The 18,905-nt window shown below is 42.7% G+C and overlaps 1 protein-coding gene across 1 annotated transcript in view; it reads left to right on the forward strand.

Moving 5' to 3' along the window:
- Window positions 1-18,905, forward strand: part of SLIT3 (slit homolog 3 (Drosophila)) — a 485,523-nt gene that overhangs the window by 440,993 nt on the left and 25,625 nt on the right. Inside the window, exons 29-31 of the mRNA XM_010001942.1 lie at window positions 5,446-5,539; window positions 10,758-10,895; window positions 18,172-18,412. Coding sequence (XP_010000244.1) covers window positions 5,446-5,539; window positions 10,758-10,895; window positions 18,172-18,412 — 473 coding nt within the window. The remainder of the gene's footprint in view (window positions 1-5,445; window positions 5,540-10,757; window positions 10,896-18,171; window positions 18,413-18,905) is intronic.

The following is an 18,905-nucleotide window of genomic DNA, read 5'->3' on the forward strand; positions in this document are numbered from 1 at the left end:
CTGGTTTAGTTACATGCTGTTGTGGCATTTGTGATGTCGAGTATGATTTTTTTGGTACTTTGTTGGTGCATAGAACTGGAACATATTCCTTCTTCAAGATTCATAAACAGTGGAGGGATTGTTATTGCTCTACCCATATCTTGTTGTTTAATCAGTTATTGCTTTGCTTAACCACAAGGTGAGAGATAATTGCTCCTTAATTCTGAAGAACAAGCCACTTTGGAAATCTCAATGTAGAGTTCAACTTCAGGTTCCCACTTAACAGGCCAAAACCCAATACATGAAACCTCATCTACGAGTCTTTAAAGCATTAACACACAACAAGAAGCATAAAGTAAATTTTAGTTTTTTCCCTACTAAGTATTGTGGGCAATGTTTGTCAAGCAAGAGCAAGCTTCATTCATGATACAGAAAGAGAATTCTGCTACAGTGCATTCCAGGTAATTCCTTTCATGTTTTGGTATCTAACATGGCAGCCAAGTGCATTTGCTAATGAAGGATTTTCACAGAGTTTGGCTTTTCTTCATTGCAAGTTGAAACAGTATAGAAGTCAGAAGTTATTTTTTTTATTTTCTAAGATGAGCCTCAAATCTTTTTAATCAAACATCAACAACATTGCTAACTGAATTATTTTCTTGGAGGAACATCTTATGTCTGTTCCACCCAACTATTTCCAGTTTCTGTATTCTCCTGAAATTTCCCACTGACACAGTTCTTATTAATGACTGAAAAGAGAAAGGGGGAAAAAAAATTCAAAAAACATTTCATTCGAGACAGGTTATTAGATATAAAATGAGTAATCTCTTATGAGAAAAACATTACATTATTTTTTACTAGCAGTAAAGAGAAGAGTTCCATTCTGACTTACCTGGCAAAGTTCAGAATATTGCAACATACTATTTAACCACTCAAATATATATCCCCTCCCTGTGCAGCCTGTAAAAGTTTTTCCCTGTGGATAAAAGCCAGGCATTCTTAATCTTTTCTTCTTCTGTAAGCACTTTCCTTTTCTCCAGTAATATTGTGAAATTCTTTACAACATTTTTGCTTTTTGTCTTCCAGGCCCTAGAAAAGCTTTGCTCGCATTAAGGATGTGAATATTTTCTATGTTGCTTTATCAGTTATTTCATGAGTACGCTGAATGAGAGAAGAAAGTATCACTCAACTAGCCTATGAAACAGATGAAAAATCATCAGACTCATTGGTTGCAAATGGGTGGCCTAGATTGTCTTTCCAGAACTGCAGTTTTACTTACAGATAAATAAGTAAAATACTATTACTGCATCCAATCTCTCTTTTACTGATTAAGGAGAAATAGTGTAACTTGGATTCTGGTTTTAAAAGTCTAATGTGGCATGAAATAAATAGCTCTCATGACAGCACAGAACGGGAAAAAAAAAAAAAAAAAAGGATGATTATTAAACTGTGTGTAAAAGTCATCTTTACTGCTCTATTGTTGTTTTGGCTTAGTTCTGAGATGTGTGGAAGGCTACAGAAAAGCCTAAGCATGTTTCTTGGCAGCTATTCATAAGTAGTGAGTCCTGTGAAAAGTTACTCTGGGAAGGCCCATGAAAATAATTATTTTGCTGAAAAAACAAGACCAGGAAAATTTTGCACGATACCAAGAAAAAAAAGTGTTGCTGTGTTTGTTTTTTTAAAGCAATGAGCAATGCTGGTGAAGGGGACAAGTGAAGTAGTTTCACAGGGGCAGAATACCTTCTCTATTGTTTTGGGATTTTGCATGAGCAGCAATGGGAGATCCACCTGTTACTGTTCCACCTGCCATTACAACTTGGTTCTAATCTGAAAGTTACGCTTTTTGTGGCAGATCAGACTGCTTCCTTCATCTGTCTAATGCATCCTTCTCCTAAACAAGCACGAATTACCAGCACATTACCACCAGTCTTAAGAAGTGCCCACAGAGCTGAGGATATGCCTATCTTGGTGAAGGTACCCTCCTCTTATACCTCAGCCTACAGCCCACAGAACATTATTGACCTAATATCTCTGGCTTCTATGACAAGTAAAATCTGATTACATGAGTGGTTTTCCTCTTGTAAATCTGGCATACTCTTAACCTGTTCTTCATTGGAGTGCAGTCCATGTTGATCTGTTCACTTCTGCTTTGATGGAAGAGATCAAGAGTGCTGTGATGAAGCAAAAATAGTTATTTGGGTTTAAGAATGTTTATTAAAGAAATATGTCTGACTTTAATATAACCACTTCAGAAACCCTTGTGTGCCTAAATTGGAGCTCTAATTTGAGAATACTTAGGAAAGAGGGACATGGGGAGGCTGGATTGTCTTCTGCCTTAGGGAAAGCATTGCACTGAAGTTTTCTGTAGTTTTAGCATGATCAAATATCTTCCGCAAAGAGAATCACTGCTGCTCGAAGTTGGCCTAAGATTAACGTCCAGCTTGGTTTTAAGTTCACATAGCTATCCAATGAGAAATTTGGACTAGACCTTTAATTGCTGCACAGAGAAGCAGCCCTGTGTCACTCCAAAAAGAAAGAGGATCAGATTTTTCCTCTGATACTGACGTTAAATTTTGCACTCTCAGGTCTGAGGGCAAATTTTTTGGCCCAGATATTTTCTGAGTGAATAAAGCATGAGAAAGTCTTTGTGTAGCTGGTGTCTTGGGTTTTGCTTTTCAGAAAGTGCTTTATTTCTCTGGCATGTTTTCTGCAACATCTAGTTAACATTGGTGGAGCCTGAAATAATGTATCAAGAATAATTTTCTTCTTGAGATGAGGCTGCTCTTGTTGCAAGGCATTCCCAAGTGAGCTCCCTAATGAGTGATAGATGGGAAAAATAACAGGAAGGATCCTGAAACGTTCCAAGTTTTGCATGAAAAACGATACGGTTTTTGGATGCTATGTTTGGTACCTAGCCTAGAATTCTCCTACATTTTGATAGTGGTGCCTTCAAAACGACACAGTGAGTCATAATATTTGACATTTGGGGAGATTTTTACTGGATCACTAAGCACTTGTCAAGACTTTTGAGAAGAATACTTTAAGAAGAATCATTATTTCCTTTGAGGGTTTATGAAAATGTTAATGTTATTTTAAAGCCTGTTTCCTTTTCTTCAAAACAAACAAAAAGAAACTTCAAAAGAATGTATTGACCATTTTTAGTGAAAGGATAGTTGAAAGCATCTATCCACACTGTGTTCAGCTATTAAATGATTAAATAGTCTTCCAGAAATATTTCCAGCTTTAGATTGTTGCATTCTTTTAATGTGAGCAGCCAGTTGTGGGGTTTTTGTTTATTTTCATATTAGATTCATAGGACACAAGGGACATGGGGAATACCAAGACAACAAACTGACATTTGTCCATACATAGGAGCAAGTTCTGACCTGCTGGTGTTCATGTCTGCCCAGAGGTCAAGGTTTGGTGGGCTGTGGATTTGGGGATTGCTTAGTAAGCAGACCTACCTCCAGTTCTGCCACCTCAAAAACAAGTCTACAGCTGTGCCTAGTGACCATTGTGTTCATATTTGTAAGTCTTGAACATCTCTAGCTGCTTTTGAGGAGTAATAAAGTACTCAATGGCAAATGGCAAACATCAATTCCAGTGAGTGATCTGTTTCTCTGGTTCTCATGGATTTACAGCATTCAGTTTTATTGGTGTGTCCTCCTTCCTCAGCTGGATATATTCATTACATTTGCCCAAGATTTTTCCAGGGCTGTAAAGGGATTAATTTAATAGTGGTGGCTTCCTGGGATTCCTTGGCTCCAGATAGAATTGGTAGTCTTATGAACTGATCCTATGAACAATAAACTGTCCACTGCAGGTTGCCATGCTGGACTTCTCTGGTATTGCCCAACCCAGCCCACTAAAAGGATATGTATGGCACATGAGCACAGGGTGTATGTTGGTAGTACTCTCTGTCATGCCTCCAGGACTAGTATTCTTGCTCTGCTTTCTCACTTATGCTTTACAGCTCTCAAAAGCAGACACATTAAATGTTCCATGCTTGAAACAAACAACAATGGAGTAATTTTTGCTAATGTGCATTATACTTCCATTCTAATATGAAGAGTCAAATAATGAGCTACATAGCTTATACTGTAGGGAGGCTGAAAATGTGGGAGAAAAAATCTGAAAGAGTGAGCTGAGGGTGTTAACAACTTAAACTACACCTGTTACCACCAGAGTCATCCTTAAAATTGTGCTCTCAGTCACCCCTGCCAGATTACAAGACTTATAAAAGACAGACAGGTCTGATTTGCAGTTTCCATCTGAATGGTGGTCTTTGCTCACTCATGTTCTCAATTGTTCCTCTGTATCCACTAGAATCAGAAGTGTAAGGATTTTTTAAAATGGAGTTTCTCCCAAGGCAGGTGAAGCAGCAGATTCATGAAAATTCATAGCCAGCGCACCAGTGCCTCCCACATTATCCTTTTTTTCCACACTATCCATATGGCTTGTTGCTCATGTGATGGTATGTTTCGTGTATAGGCACACTAAATATCCACAACCTTGAAACCCTGCAGATGTGGCCTTCTGATATAGCTGCACAGGGGACTTTGGGACTGTAGCTTTTGGGAATTTCAGTGTTGAGAGTACCTGACCTCTGCTTTCCCTTCAATGCTTTGGTAAGTGTGGGGTAGGTTTCTGTTGGTTTCTTGGGAAGGCAAAGGTTTCTGTGGTCTTTGGCTGCGTCTCAAATCCTGGGTTACTGAAGTGTAACCTAATAATTTAGGACTCAGAGAAGGGTGGTATTTAAATAAACTATCTGGTTTTGAACATTCTAGAACTATTAATTATTAAAATTTATCCAAATCCAGGGAGGTGCATGGCATGTAATACACCATACCTAGAAACAGCTGAGCTGAGCTTACATGTGATGATTTTTTTCTGAAAAGACATCATCTCCTGTGAGCACAATAGAGCTAGTACTTTTCTTATAAATAGTGAATGTTTTATAATTGCATGCAGTCCTAAAGCTGGTTCCTATTATTGAAAGTCACAGAGGTTTTGGGGGGAGGGTTTGTGGGTTGTTGTTCTTTTCCAGAATTATGTCCAATCACCTTCTTTGGCAGAGTTTTAACTACAACTAAAATATGTTTCCGTGTGAAAATGTTACGGTCTAATGAGTAACTTCACTTTTGTGTCACTTTCTTGCTTTGATATAAGAGGTTCTGGGTCAGGAACTGCCCATTTGATCCTTAGTCTGTCTCCAAGTGGAGTTCATATGTCAGTACTTTTTATACCAGCCTTTCAAATTCATGTGATAGAAACAGCCCAGTAACTGTAGGTCAGAGAAGCCCAGTTTAATGGAGTCTCACGTGCACCCTCAAGCAATATGGTCACTTCCAGCTGAACAACAGAACTGTCTCCATTTAGGAAGTTTGGCCATCCCTGAACATCACAGTCAAGCTGCTTCAGGATTGTCCAAGTTGTGATACAGCTTTATTGCTTTTTCTTTTGTCTCAGGTGAACTGTGTGATGAGGTGATTAACCACTGTGTTCCTGAGCTAAATCCATGTCAACATGAGTCCAAATGTCTTCCCCTTGACAAAGGAACCAGGTAAGCATGAGTGTATGTTGGTCTCCACACACTTGGTAGATCCATTAATTGGCTTGACTAGGGTTGCCCTGGAAGTGAGTTTGGGGTAAAAACCATCCAAATTAATGCAAATAGTGCAAGACTATATACACTTGAGACCATATCACATTTTAATGCAACCATACATACTTTTCTAGCTTTCTGTGGTTTACTTCAAGAAAATGGATGTATGCTCAGAGCGGAGAAATTGTTCTGGAATAGAACATGGCAAAAGAAGTAGAAGAAGAAGAACTAGAGCAGTTATTGCAAAGAATCTTGTCCTGCATCAGAAACGAAGGATAGTTTCCTTATGTGTTCCTTAGGGCATCCAGGTCAGAAGCTTTCTGTTGTATTCCATTTAAGCTGTTGTTTTCCAGGATGGATGGCAGTCTCTGGCAAAAGCCATCCTTGGTACAGTGGGGCTTCCCTCCTCACATCCCTGACCTCAGCAGCAGGAAGCCGGGGAACACAGTGGCTCTCACTCGGGAGCTGCCTTCCCTCAGTGCCTACAGACAGGAGCCCTGCTCAGCTCATGGTAGACTTTGTAAATTCTCCTGTGTTTGCATTTGACAACTGGGAACAGCACTGGCTGTTTCACAGGGGCAGAGGGAAGCTTCATGCTTCATTTGGCAGGAAAACATCTGGAGGTTTGGCATGTTCTGAGAGATACATAGTAGTGACATTCACTTGTCTGAAGAGGGAATTTCAGAGCAGTTTAGCAAAGAGAAACAATCAATTAAAAAGTCAAGGTCTATGGAAAGCAGGTCAAGGAAAGATCTTTGAATCAAAAAAGTAAGAAAGGAGGACAAATTCAAGAGAGTTTTGTGCAGCTGTGAGATGCATTCTGCACTTTCCACTAAGGCTGTTTTCACACGCATAATGCAATCCTAGGGACTCCCCAGCTCCCTCCTGGGAGAGAGTGCTGGGGGCTGGTGACGGACTCCCTCACCCAGCACACCCAGCAAGTCGCAGGGGAGAGATGGTAGCACACTTTGGTCTTCCTAATAACCTGCAGTTAGGGTCAGATTGTGTCCTTTGAAGCAACCATCATGTCAGAATAGTGTAAACTAATACACAGTACATTTCAGGACAGTTAGAAGAAAAGGAACCAAAATTTTAGAGAAGCTGGCTGTCTCGAGGACAGCTGAATCTGTACTAGACAGTCAGTCTGCACCACTCAAGCCTTTCTGTGGGATAAGAAACCTCCAGACAGAAAGTTTCCAACTCTTGCAAAAAAATGAAACCATTAAATTATTAGGACAGTTCCTGAAACGATGCACAGGGACTGGATAAGGAGGTGTGTACTGGTACATAAATAGTCCCTGATGTTCTTTCCAGCTTTCATTCCTAGTTAATCCATCATTCAGCTAATCCAGTAGCTACATCATGTTACGAGGCAAAGGCTTGTAACTCAAATTACCTACTGTTACTAGATGTATGAAGAGATGAAGACAGCTGTGATCCTGAATGGTTTTATCCTTGCTGGAAGTATTTTTCTATTCGCAACACAAAATAATTTGAGTAAATAAGACACTTTTTCTTGCTTGTTTGCTAGAAAAGTGTTCTTCACAGTGGGGCCATCAACCCTCAAGAGGAGTATAAATAACTACTTGTCATTATTTTCTACTACTGTTTGTTGTGTTATTCTTCTCACTATTCATAGAATGTTACACAAATATAAGGAATTCCTTTACTTCTTCGGTCCCATTTTGCTTCCTATCAGGCCAAACGTGAGAGATGAAGGACCTGCCCAGGCTTAAATGTCGAATTGTCCAAGTATTGCTTTTTCTTTGACACTTCAGTTGCACCAAAGCATTCAGAAATGGGCTGAGAACCCTCAGCAGCTTTTGCAGTGAAGTGCGGTTCCTGCTGTCTCCTCACTGAAAATAAAAACCTCCAGTCCTGGGCTGTTGCTGATCCCCTGAGCAGTTTGAGCTCCTGACCCACAATGTGCCACACATTTAGCACATAAAGGTGCAGTATAATGCCACAAGCAGAACAAGTCAGGCACCAGCCCTTTGCTCTCCTCACAGAGGCAGGGAATATTGATGGCAGGATTCAGGGTTGTTCCTGAGCTGACCATCCACCTGTCAGGTTTGTGCCCTGGGCATGTGAGTAGGACACACCACTGAAGGGTATCATAGCAGCAAGGACACGAGTCAGTCTGTCCTACCTTCAGCTCTAGTCAGTCTGCAACTCTGCAGAGGGAGAAAAGATGGGAAAGATAGGAAAAAAAAATATTAAAAAAAATAGGAAGCCAAGTTATTTACTGATATTGGGAGGGAAAGTCCATTCTGGCCCTGCAATAGAAGCCATGATTCACAGCTTTAATACAATGGACATTGAGTGCATGCAGATGCAAATCCCCTCAGACAGGCCAGCATTTTAAATACCACTAGACAAGTTTTAAGACTCTCTCTGATACTGGGAACGTTGCCATCACTACAAGGCTGTAGCAGGAAACAGGATTTCAACTGTGCTGGTGTCAGATGATCACTGGGAAATGAGATAACTGTTCTAATCACCTACATTACTCTTTTACCAGGACCTGAATGTAAAAGTTTCTTTGCTTCCTCCTTTATTTGTCATACTTTTTCTGATACTCAGTCTCTTGCTGGCACGATGTGGGATAGGGATGGAGCTAATGTGCCATAGTTCCCTTCTGGGGGAGACCTTGGGTTTCAAGGAGGAGGCTGGGTGAGGCACGGGTGTGGCTGAGTTTCTCACCTGCAGCATTGCAGGCATGCATTTTTTGGCAGCTTCAACCCAGATGGGAGACGCTAAGAGCTGAGATGACTGCCTCAAAAGGAATTCCATGTTTCTAAAGGTAAAGCCAAGCTTGGAAGAAACCTGGACTATTTCAGTGTGTGCTTGGCGGCACAGAGCTCTCTGCTTTCTAAGTTAAATTGCAGGTGGCTTTCCTCACTTCCAGCCTCCACGTCTTTATTGTGCTGTTACTAGAAAAGAGGACTAGGTTTCTGTATGCCAGAAAACAAAATAAAAATAAAAATAATTTAAAATACCATTTAACACAATTAAATTACTTCTAAAAAATAACCAGGAAAGGAGCGTGTTTTTCCATTCACTGTATTGATGTTGGAGCATGGTATAAATATACTTTATTATTCTAAAGCTTGGAATTATTACCTGACAGCTTAAAATGCTGATTTAATGCAGCCCTGAAGAGAAAAGTGGTGGTTCTGTCATTACTGAGATAGCCAATACACATCATAAAATTGATGCATGGCAGCCCTGAATAAGGAACTGCACATCGTTCATTATTACATCACTTTATATTAGGACTGCAGGGATCAATAAAAAGCAACAGGATTAATTGCTGCCAATTCCCCCCACAAAGTATTTTGATTGACAATATTTTCTTGCAGGTGTGACTAAAGTGTTGCCAAAAAAATGTTGCTCACTTCTTAAGGTTTGGGGAAGGAACAGTTTTTGCTTTTTTGCTCTGTTTTGTCCTCTCGGTTATGTTAAGCAAAGTATTCCCTGAGCCACCAAGGTGTAAAAAAGCAATTCAGACATGCAGAGCTCAAACGTCAACCATCCTGTGGCTGCACAGGGTCATGATGGAGGCCTTTCCTCTAGGGAGGATGGAGAAAGAAAGTTTATGCATCTACATAATGTTATCCATCCTACAGTCCTGGGGTTAATTGGTTTTTGCCCTATTTCCTCCTTTTTAGCCAGTCAAAAGCCATGTTTTGAAATGGAGACTGAAGGTCACATTCTTCTCAGTACTTCAGCTAGATGGCTGCTGAAGTTTTGGTGCTGTGGCAGCCATTCACTGGTCACCAGCAAACACAGGACCCACCATTGCACCCTGGAAAGTTTTCTCCAACTTGCTGCTTTGCACTGATGAGCTGACAAGAGGCCAGGAGCTAAAATGCACTGTCCCTTGAAACCAGATTCAGCACAATGACTGCTGCCTGGAAAGTGGAAGTGTCTTTCTTCATCAGCTGCCATGTGTCCAGTTCCTCTGAAGAGGTTTTCCACAAGGAACCTCCTCCTGAACTTACCCCACCAGGCTGCTGGCAGGGAGAAGGAGGCCAGCAGAATAGGTGGAGCAGTTGTTTCTCACCTGATGCTGTCTCCCTTGACTTTGTGCTGTCTCTTCCACCTCTTGGTGACAAGCAGTGTGTCCAGACAAGGGGCTCCAGCAAGAGCACAGGCCTCTTTTTTATTGCTGAAGTTAACTGTGGCTTTTCCCTTGTTTTGGTTTAAGTGATCGCCTTTTGTTTTCCAGATGTGCAGTAACATCCAGCTGGGAGGAGTAAAACGTGTTTTATGGACTAAACCGTGTTCATGACTAAACATTGTCTACACTATAGATACAAAAAGAGGCTGTTCAGCAATCCCAAAAGATCTGTTCCAAGTCAGAGACTTTGGGATGCATTTTCTATTGTCAGGTTATAAACTTCTACAGGGTTTATAATAGAAATGCTGATGCAGCCTGTGTACCACAAACTTGACTATCGTAAAAAATAAAACACCAGCATCTCCAGTTTTGGGGGCACTTGGTTATGTTGCTCCTATGAATGGTGTTACCCCATAGCAGCAGGTACATGCTTCTCCTGAGTGTCACCACAGGGAAGGACAGGCTTCCAAGGCAACTGCTGTAGTTGCAGCAAAGTTTGTTGTGCTTTACAAATTAATGGCAAACAGGTGGTGGTCTCAAAACTGATGGACTTTTTCTTTAAATTTGCTGATTTGTATATGTTGCTTGCAGATTGCTTCCATTTAGAAGGTGGAACCTTTCTGTGCTCTGGGTAGCTGCCCAGGGCCAATTTCAGACACTTGGTGCAGACATTGGCAATGACGTAGTCTGAGACATCAGAGCAACTGTGCTTCCAGAATATTGCCCTCTGAGTCTGTAAGGCTAGGGAAGATGTTGTCATCTTTAGCATAATGGAGAAGCCACTATCTGATCACCCTTCTCCACCAACTTGACTGAGGAAAAGCAGCAGTTTGGTATTGCTTTGCTCGGCTTGAAGTTAAGCAGATTGCAGAAGCTCAGCTGCAGACAGACAGCAGGGACTTGAGCACTTCTGATGGCAGGAATTGTGCTTGATGCTTCCAGGAATAATTGCTAACACCTTTCCATCTCAAATCAGATTGGTGCTCAGCTGCCTGTGTGTGCTATTGTTGGGAATGTTGAAACAAGCTATTAACAGCGATCTCTGTGTTTCAGATGTGAGTGCTTGCCAGGTTACAGTGGAAAACACTGTGAAACAGATGATGACGACTGTGTGGGCCATAAATGTCGCCATGGAGCTGCCTGCGTCGATGCCGTCAATGGCTACACCTGCATCTGTCCTCAGGGCTTCAGGTACATGACAGTCAGCTCCTCTCCAGGCTGTCTTCTGTACACAGTGTTGGAGCACCTTTCTTTAATTGTTTTCATCCTCAGAGCTAATCAGCCTCTAAATACAGTATCAATCTGTCAATCCTACATGATCCTACACTCTGTGCTTCAAACGTTGTGGCTAAAGTGGGCCTTAATGAGTTAACTGAGTGCAGGGGATTCACAATTCTTGTTTTGAAAACAGCAGTTTGCCTTGTGCTGTTTGCCTGCCTGCCTGCACCAGCCCTGCCTGGTAAAACGCGAGGAAATGCCCTTAGATAAATGATATGGAAGTAAACTCCGTGTATGCCAGAGTGAGCAAAGGCTAATAAAATTGCATATATGAACCCTCACACCTGGATGCAAGAAAACACAAGTCTGAAGATTTCATGCCAGTGTCTCTGTGCCTCTTGGTAGATGGGCTCAGTGTGATTTGGGCAATACATTTCCAGTCTCTGATTCTGACAGCTGCCAATATATCTGACTCCTGGAAATCTCACTGTCTGTCAAAGATAAGTGTGCTGCTCCAAATGGATTCACTAATCATTGCCTGGGGCTGGATACTGGCTTCCTTCCAGCTAAACCTTTTCTGTGTTTAAAATACACACATGAGACAAAGAAGGAGTACCTGAAAAGATCAGTCAAAGCAGAAATTGCATGAACACTTATATATCATTTTCTCTGCTTTGTATCTGCAACGGATATCACTCTTCTTTCTTTCATCCTTGCAGGTTTGGGGTTTTTTTCCCTCTCAACACACATTTTTATTACAAAGCAGACAGGCTTTCCTGAATAGGCATTGATATATAACATGATGTCAGCCCGTGGTTTCACAGAATCAGACTTGTTATTTACAGGATATCAGATATCCTCTGAATTTCCACTTTATACCCTTTTCTCCATGTTTCATTCTCTGCTTCAATTCCTTTGATGTTCTCATGGATCTTGCAAATTGGCAAGGGTAGCAAGTGGTTGTCCCACAGAGGAAGCCCAACGATATCTGTTAGAGCTGAGAAATAGGATTGCAAAGCCATACCTGGAGTCAAGGGTGACTCAAGCCTGTCACCAGATGGTACTGACTGGGAGACTTTTGCTGTTGGTCCCCTGATTTTTCAGGAATATCAGTACTAGGCAGTGATGAATGTGAGGTTTTTCTGACAGGAGGCAGAGTCGCTGTGTTTGGTAGCGATATTTGGAGTTGTGACTCAGCAGTGGTAGGTGGGACACTGGTCTGGGTTCCTCTCTGTGTACCAACCAGCTCTACTGGCAATTCGAGCAGTTCCCCAGGTTGGCTGATGTCACACCATGGACTTGGAGAGCAGAACCTGAAACATCTTGCCCTGCTCCCTCTCTCAAATGAGGAAGTTTAATTCCACTAGAAGTCCGCCAAGAAGAGGCAACATCTTTCTACACAAAGCTCCAAAACTCTAGCCCAAAGCCCACTTGAAGACTTGGGTGAGCACAGCAAACCTGCTGCCTGTCAACATCAGATCCAAGATTAATTTGAGGTCTCCTGTTTGTTGGTTTTGTTGGTTGGTTGGTTGGTTTCTTTTGCACTAGTCCATGCCACCTCCCTAAATAATTTCCTATGCAAGATGTAAGACAGCAAGTGCTTTTTAGGAGAAAAACATCCCCAGTGGGCACTAACAGACTGCCTCTGCCAAGGCAGAGAGCAAGCTGAAGCCCTTTGTGTTCTCCATGCAGAACAGGCCCTGATCTTGTTTGATTTCAGGATTAAAATATTATCTGCTTGTTATTCTCCCCATGACTCCAGCCTTTTGTAGTTTAAAGGCCTGCTGCTGCGAAGGGGGTTCTGATATTTTTTCTCCCTGTTAAGATTGCAGCTGCAAAGCTGGTGATTGACAGAGTTCAGCCTTCTGATGTTCAGGGTTACAGACTGAAGTGTTGAGGGAGAGTGCCTCAGGTGCTGCGCTGTGCAGCAAGGAGATGACTTTGCAAATATTGGAAGAATGCAAGTGTTGATGAAAAGAGTGGTCTGGCAAAGGTGACTAGGAGCCCTGAGATTATGATTAATAAAGGTTTTTTGGCAAAGTATCAAGAATCATTTCCCAGCAGTGAGTATGCAGTGACCTCCCAGTTGTTGTAACAAACCTGTATTGATGTTAAGGTTGTCACCATGCTGTACACCAAAGGCACCTGAGTCACACATTTATGAGGATGGTACAACTTACATCCTTATAAATTGAACAAATGGCACTCTGGCAGTTCTTCGGGATGTAGTGCCTCATCTGCACCATGGCACACCTCTGATGGCAGCACCAGACAGTGATCGTGCAAATGTGCACACACCTGTGTTCCTGTCTTGGCATTTCCTAGTCACTGCTCATGTGTAGTTGTGCTCCATGCAGCACCTTTCCTTACCACTCAGCAACATTTTGCAATTACATAATACACTTCCTTCCTGAAAAGTTTTCATTGTTTTCTTACCAAAATAACATTCATTTGCCCCCTACAGCTAAAAGTACATTTGAGAATTTGTGACCCCCATTGGATGGAACCTGACTTATCAAACCTTCCCTCTAGCAATCAGCCTCATAGTGGTGTTGTCCTGATAAATGTTGCTGTAGTGGCAAAGCACATATGAAGGCTGCTGAGCTTGATGCAAAGCACTGTTCCTCCATCGTGTAGATGCTTCAGGATTGCCTGCTGGGATAGTGTGCTGCAAGAAACTCAGCAGTGATTATTTAAATAAATGAGATTGTACCAGGCAGAATGGACTTGGCGAAGCTATGCAAGTCAGGCTGTGCTCCACATTCCACTGCTGGGGAAATAAATAGTATTACTTATTTCTAAAAATATATTTTCAAAAATATTCTAAAATAAAAAGGCCTTGACAGATATGGTTGCTAATCTAACTTCTAGATGACAGTAGTAGCATAGCTGCATTTCTGAAGCCACCAGCTGGTGGGGTTTCACAAGAAGGAAGGGTTGTGCAGAAGCCACACTGGGAGCACAGAGAATCTTTCAGAGCAGCAGCAGGCACAGACAAGCTGGCTTCTTGCAACATTTGCTTTCTGTTAGTGGATGCTGTTGTGAGTCGCATGGCTTTTTATTATTATTATTTTTAACTTCCATGAAATTAGAATTACATACACTGCCTTTCCTTCTGCTTTCTAGTTGTTGCTCACAGACAAAACAAGATGATTGTCATTAGCTAGAACAAAGTTAATGGGCTGGGTTAGCAATGCTCTATTCTACTAGTCACCTCTGGAAAACAAATTACACCTGACATCAGGCCAGGGGTGAGAGCTATCTGTGGGGTCAACCCTAGTTTGATCCTATTGTTGGCTCTCCTGATGTCTCTGTCAGCCAGCCATAAAGTCCTGCATTGGAGAGAGAGATCACACACTAAGTGAAACCAGGTTTTGAATAGGAAAGTGCTCCAGCCAGAGAGTCCACTTCAGTGCCTGGCTAGCAATGAGGATATGGCACTGGTGTGTTCTCAGCTCATCAGCTCTGGCTGGCTCTGAATGCTGAGCTCGTAGGCTACTACAGTAACTAACTTAAATCGGCAAGAATTGCTTTCTCTGTATCTATTTTCCCATGAGGTTGTTGCTGGTTTTTAACATTCCCTTGTTTTCTTGGAAAGGGGAATCCAAACCATCTCTTGCTGAGTGGTGCTATGCCCCCCAAGGTGCAATGGCCACCCTCTGGGAATGGGTGACCTGCAGGGCTCTGCCAAGAAGCTGCAGCAGAGTCTTGCTCAGGAACGGCAAAGACTCTTAGTCTCTTCACAAATAAATGTTCCCAAGAACAAATTTACTTTAAGAAACATACCAGATTGAGCAAAGGCAACCATTTCCCCTATGCAGTTATTCCCCCACACTGTACTGCCATGCTCCCATTTCTACTGCCATGGTGCTGACCCTGTACATCTCCTCCAAATACTCCTTGGAGCAAAGTAAATGGGGTTTATTGATTGCCAGCAGTCTTGCCTGCCAGATTACACTTTTGAGATATGTTTGTTTAGATTAATAGATTGACTTGTCCCTGTGCAAGATTATGTTCTTCTGGGAGATGGTATTTACCACCTGGCTGGTGGGGATGATGTGCTTCCCCACCCTGAACCCTTTGCTGATGGTTATTAGCTGCCCCACTTACAGGACCAAGAGTGCCCTAGGCAGGAAGGGGAGATAAGGCATCCCTGCTAACCACAGCTCCCTGCCCCCTCAAGAAGTGGGGCACCAATGGGATGGGCATGGGGAGGCTGGCTGGGAAATGTCACTCTGACCTTGTGGTGAATAAGAGAAGTTTAGAGCAATGCAATGTTGAAATGCTATTTATCCTGAAAAGTACCAAGAGGTGATTCTGGCTAAGAAGGAACCATCTGTGTATTGGTGTACACAAGCACAGCCAGCCCCAGGTGACAGCAGAGCAGTCCCTGCAGGGTGTGTGTATGAGGCAACTGTGAGGAGCCAGAGCAGCACTGTGCTTGGGGCCTTGGAAATCCTCAGCACTGATTTTCATCTTCCTCGTACTTTTTCCTGTAGAACAAATTTTTGCTTGCCATATCCACGTCACCATGTATGAGTCAAACATACAGACTTGGGCAAAGTTCAGAGGCTGGTTAGGGTGTTCCATGCTGTATAGAGGCTGTGGGGAAAGGAGAGCTTTTCTGATTTTCTTCCAGAGGCAAATTCCAATTGTTTGTGTCTTTCATGGCACTCTTCACCTTTTGTAAAAAGCAGTAATGTAAAACCCTGTGTCTCCTCTCTGAGACATGATGGAAAAGCAGAGCGATTCCAGTGATGCAGTTCCAGGTTTAGCCCATCCTTATTTTGTTGTGTATTTCCCTCTCTTTCATGCTTCCCAGAGACAGTACAGCAGAGTGGTGTATTTTGGAGAACAGATGCCGGAAGCGGGTTGGCTCTTATTCCACACAGCACTAAAGATAGAGAGCCATGGTTCTCAGTGCAAAATTTCACATAAGAAAATGTAAAAAGCAAAACAACCATCTCAGTTTCTTTCTGGTACAGAGGCAGCAGGCTCTGTGGCTAAGCAAGATTGGTCTTGAGCGTGTTGTGTCTGTTTTATTTGCTGTTCTTGCACGTCTTGTATCAGTACTATTTACTGTAGGGTAAGTAGTTTGGGTTTCTGTTCTAATTGTATCCAGGAAAGTTGCCTAGAAATCCACCAAGCTTCCAAGGTTCACCTTCTTTACTGGAGAGGAGTGAGGAGTTTGGCTTTTTTTTTTTTTTTTTTTTTTTGTTTGCTTTGTTTTTATAAAAGTGCTATTACTTCACAAAGTGCTCCCCGAATGGCAGGAAATTCTTAGTGGGACAAGTGGGATTTCATTGTTCCAGGAGTAGGTTGATGGTTATTCACTGCATGAATGGGTCTGCCACAATCCTCTCCTGGGAAGCCCTCTGCCCCCGTGCTGACAAAGGCTGTGTAACAGAGACGGTGCAGCAGCCTGAGCCCACAGCCCTGGCTGCTCCCCAAGGCGTTCCCCGCAGCACAGCCTCACGCACGCTCCCCACTCACCAGCTACCCATTTTACATCATTCTACTGTCTATGCATTTTCAAGCAGTCACAGAACCTAACGCAAAGAGATTCAGTTTCTCTCATCAGTGCAAAAAGGATTTGTTGGGTTTGGACAGTGGTTGTAATGAGAAATGTAAGGGGTAAGTGGAGGGCATACAGTTTGCAGCCAGCCAGAGAGCCTGGCCCAGTCCCTTGGCAGCACCAGCTGATTGCACAACCCCAGTGGGTGTACTGGGCAGAGATTTTTCATTTACCTTTTGCAGTTTAGTCTGACACATAACTATGAAAGACGGTGGCAGCTGTTTGCACTTTCTCCCTTTCCCCTGCTCCTTCTGTGCTGGTGTTGATATTTCAGTGTAGCTGAGTCATTCCAGAGAGAACCTGTGAAGCACGTAGCCATGCTGAATCCAGGAGGGCAGCCTGGGATTGAGCCATTGCTGCTCCTGGGAGATGTGGCCCAAGCCTCAGAGGTTCCTACATGTGGGTTTTGCTCAGCTTCTCATATATTTAAGATTGAACCACAGCACTTTCCTACAAACCTGAATTGTATTTGAGGTTACAGTTACTCAGATCTGGTACTTAGTTTTCAGCTACCTCTGACTCTGGAAGAGTTTCCTTTGCATTTCTCTGATCTGTGACATTGCCAACCACATACCCAGCTAAAATAAAGCTGATGATCCTGATGTTAGCAACATCCAATTCAGGGAAGCTGCCCAGCAGATCATATGGTATCAGTGCATTGCTCTGAGACCTTTTAGCAGTTGCCCATCTGTTGATGATACACTCTGATACACAGTAAATCAAGTGAAGTGTCTGTAAAAAACACTACAAATAGAAGGTTTTTTTCCTTGCTTACCACTTACAACACCAGAGGTGGACTCAAGTCACAAAGCCTAAGATCAGGAAATCTCAGGTTTAGGCTTAAATGGCTCCCAGTTTTTCCTGGGAACCTCTGCACAGCAGTCTGGGATGGAAGTTATTTTAGACAGACTGCTGTACCCTAGAGAGGTAAATAACCAGTGCAAAGTGCAGTACAAATTGCTTTCAGTATTTGAACTGGCTCCTTCAGACCCAGCATGGGAATTTCTGTACAGGTCTATGCTATCTAGCTTTCACACACAGGCTCATGATACATGAGTCTCAGAGTCACCATACCACAGCAGTGTAATGTCAGCACCTGAAAATGTACCACAGAATTCCTGATTCCTTGAGGTTGGAATCAAGATCATCAAGTCCAACCATCATCCCTACACCCTTGTGACCACTAAACCATTGCTCTAAGCACCATATCTACCTGTTTTTTTTAACACCCCCAGGGACAGTGTCCCCACCACCTTGCCTGTTTCACTGCCTCACCACTCTTTCAGTGAATAAATTTTTCCTAACACCCAATCTGAACCTCTCCTGGAACAACGTGACCCCATTCCCTCTTCTCCTATCACTAGTCACTAGGGAGAAGAGGCCAACACCCAAATCAGTACAACCTCCTTTCAGAATCATAGAATCATAGAACTATTCAGGTTGGAAAAGACCCATGAGATCACCAAGTCCAACCATCATCCTTACTCTACAAAGTTCTCACAAAGTTCTACGAAGTTCAGGTAGTTGTAGAGAGCAATGAGGTCTCCCCTCAGCCTTCTCTTCTCTAGGCTGAACAGCCTCAGCTTCCTCTCCTCATAACACCTGTTCTCCAGATCTATCCTTAAAAAACTGGTGATAATTGAGTCCGCTTTTTATTTCCTTTGCCTTCTACAGTGGACTTTTCTGTGAAACTCCTCCACCCATGGTTCTGCTCCAGACAAGCCCATGTGATAACTACGAGTGCCAGAACGGGGCCCAGTGCATCGTGGCGCACCAGGAGCCCGTCTGCCGCTGCCTTGCTGGCTTTGCTGGGCAGAAGTGCGAGAAGCTCATCACAGTCAACTTTGTTGGGAAGGATTCCTATGTGGAGCTGCCATCAGCCAAAATTCGCTCCCAGGCAAACATCTCCCTCCAGGTATGTCACACACAACATCAGTTGCCAGCCCAGTGCTCTTCTAAGCAACATTACGTATACATGAACATATATACATATATTCATTCTGAAGGAACAGAGTCTACTGGCCAAGGTGCTGACAAAGTTAGCAGCTGTCTGTTCTAAAATTATTGAAAAGTTAAGGAGCAACTAAGGCACCACTGTACCATTGTGGACACAAATCCTGCCTCCAGAGTCTCGCCACTCTCTTATTCTGACACTGGCCACATGACTAGAAACAATTCAGGAAACCTCCCTGTCTTCTCACCAATTCACAGCATAGTATTTAATCTTGGAGAAATGAATGCTTAATCTTAAAATGCTTTTTAAGAGGCATCTCTAAAGCTCATCTGGCCTTTCCAGGCAATATTTTGCTTATTCTTTTACTGTGCACATTAAGTAGATAATAGGCATAGGATTTGTTTTACAGTCCTGTTGTTACACCTAAAGTTGGCTTAAGGTCTAAGGTTCAGAA

The sequence above is a fragment of the Chaetura pelagica genome, unplaced genomic scaffold (genome assembly GCF_000747805.2).
Source record: "Chaetura pelagica isolate M959 unplaced genomic scaffold, ChaPel_1.0 scaffold356, whole genome shotgun sequence".
NCBI classification, from domain to species: Eukaryota; Metazoa; Chordata; class Aves; order Apodiformes; family Apodidae; genus Chaetura; species Chaetura pelagica.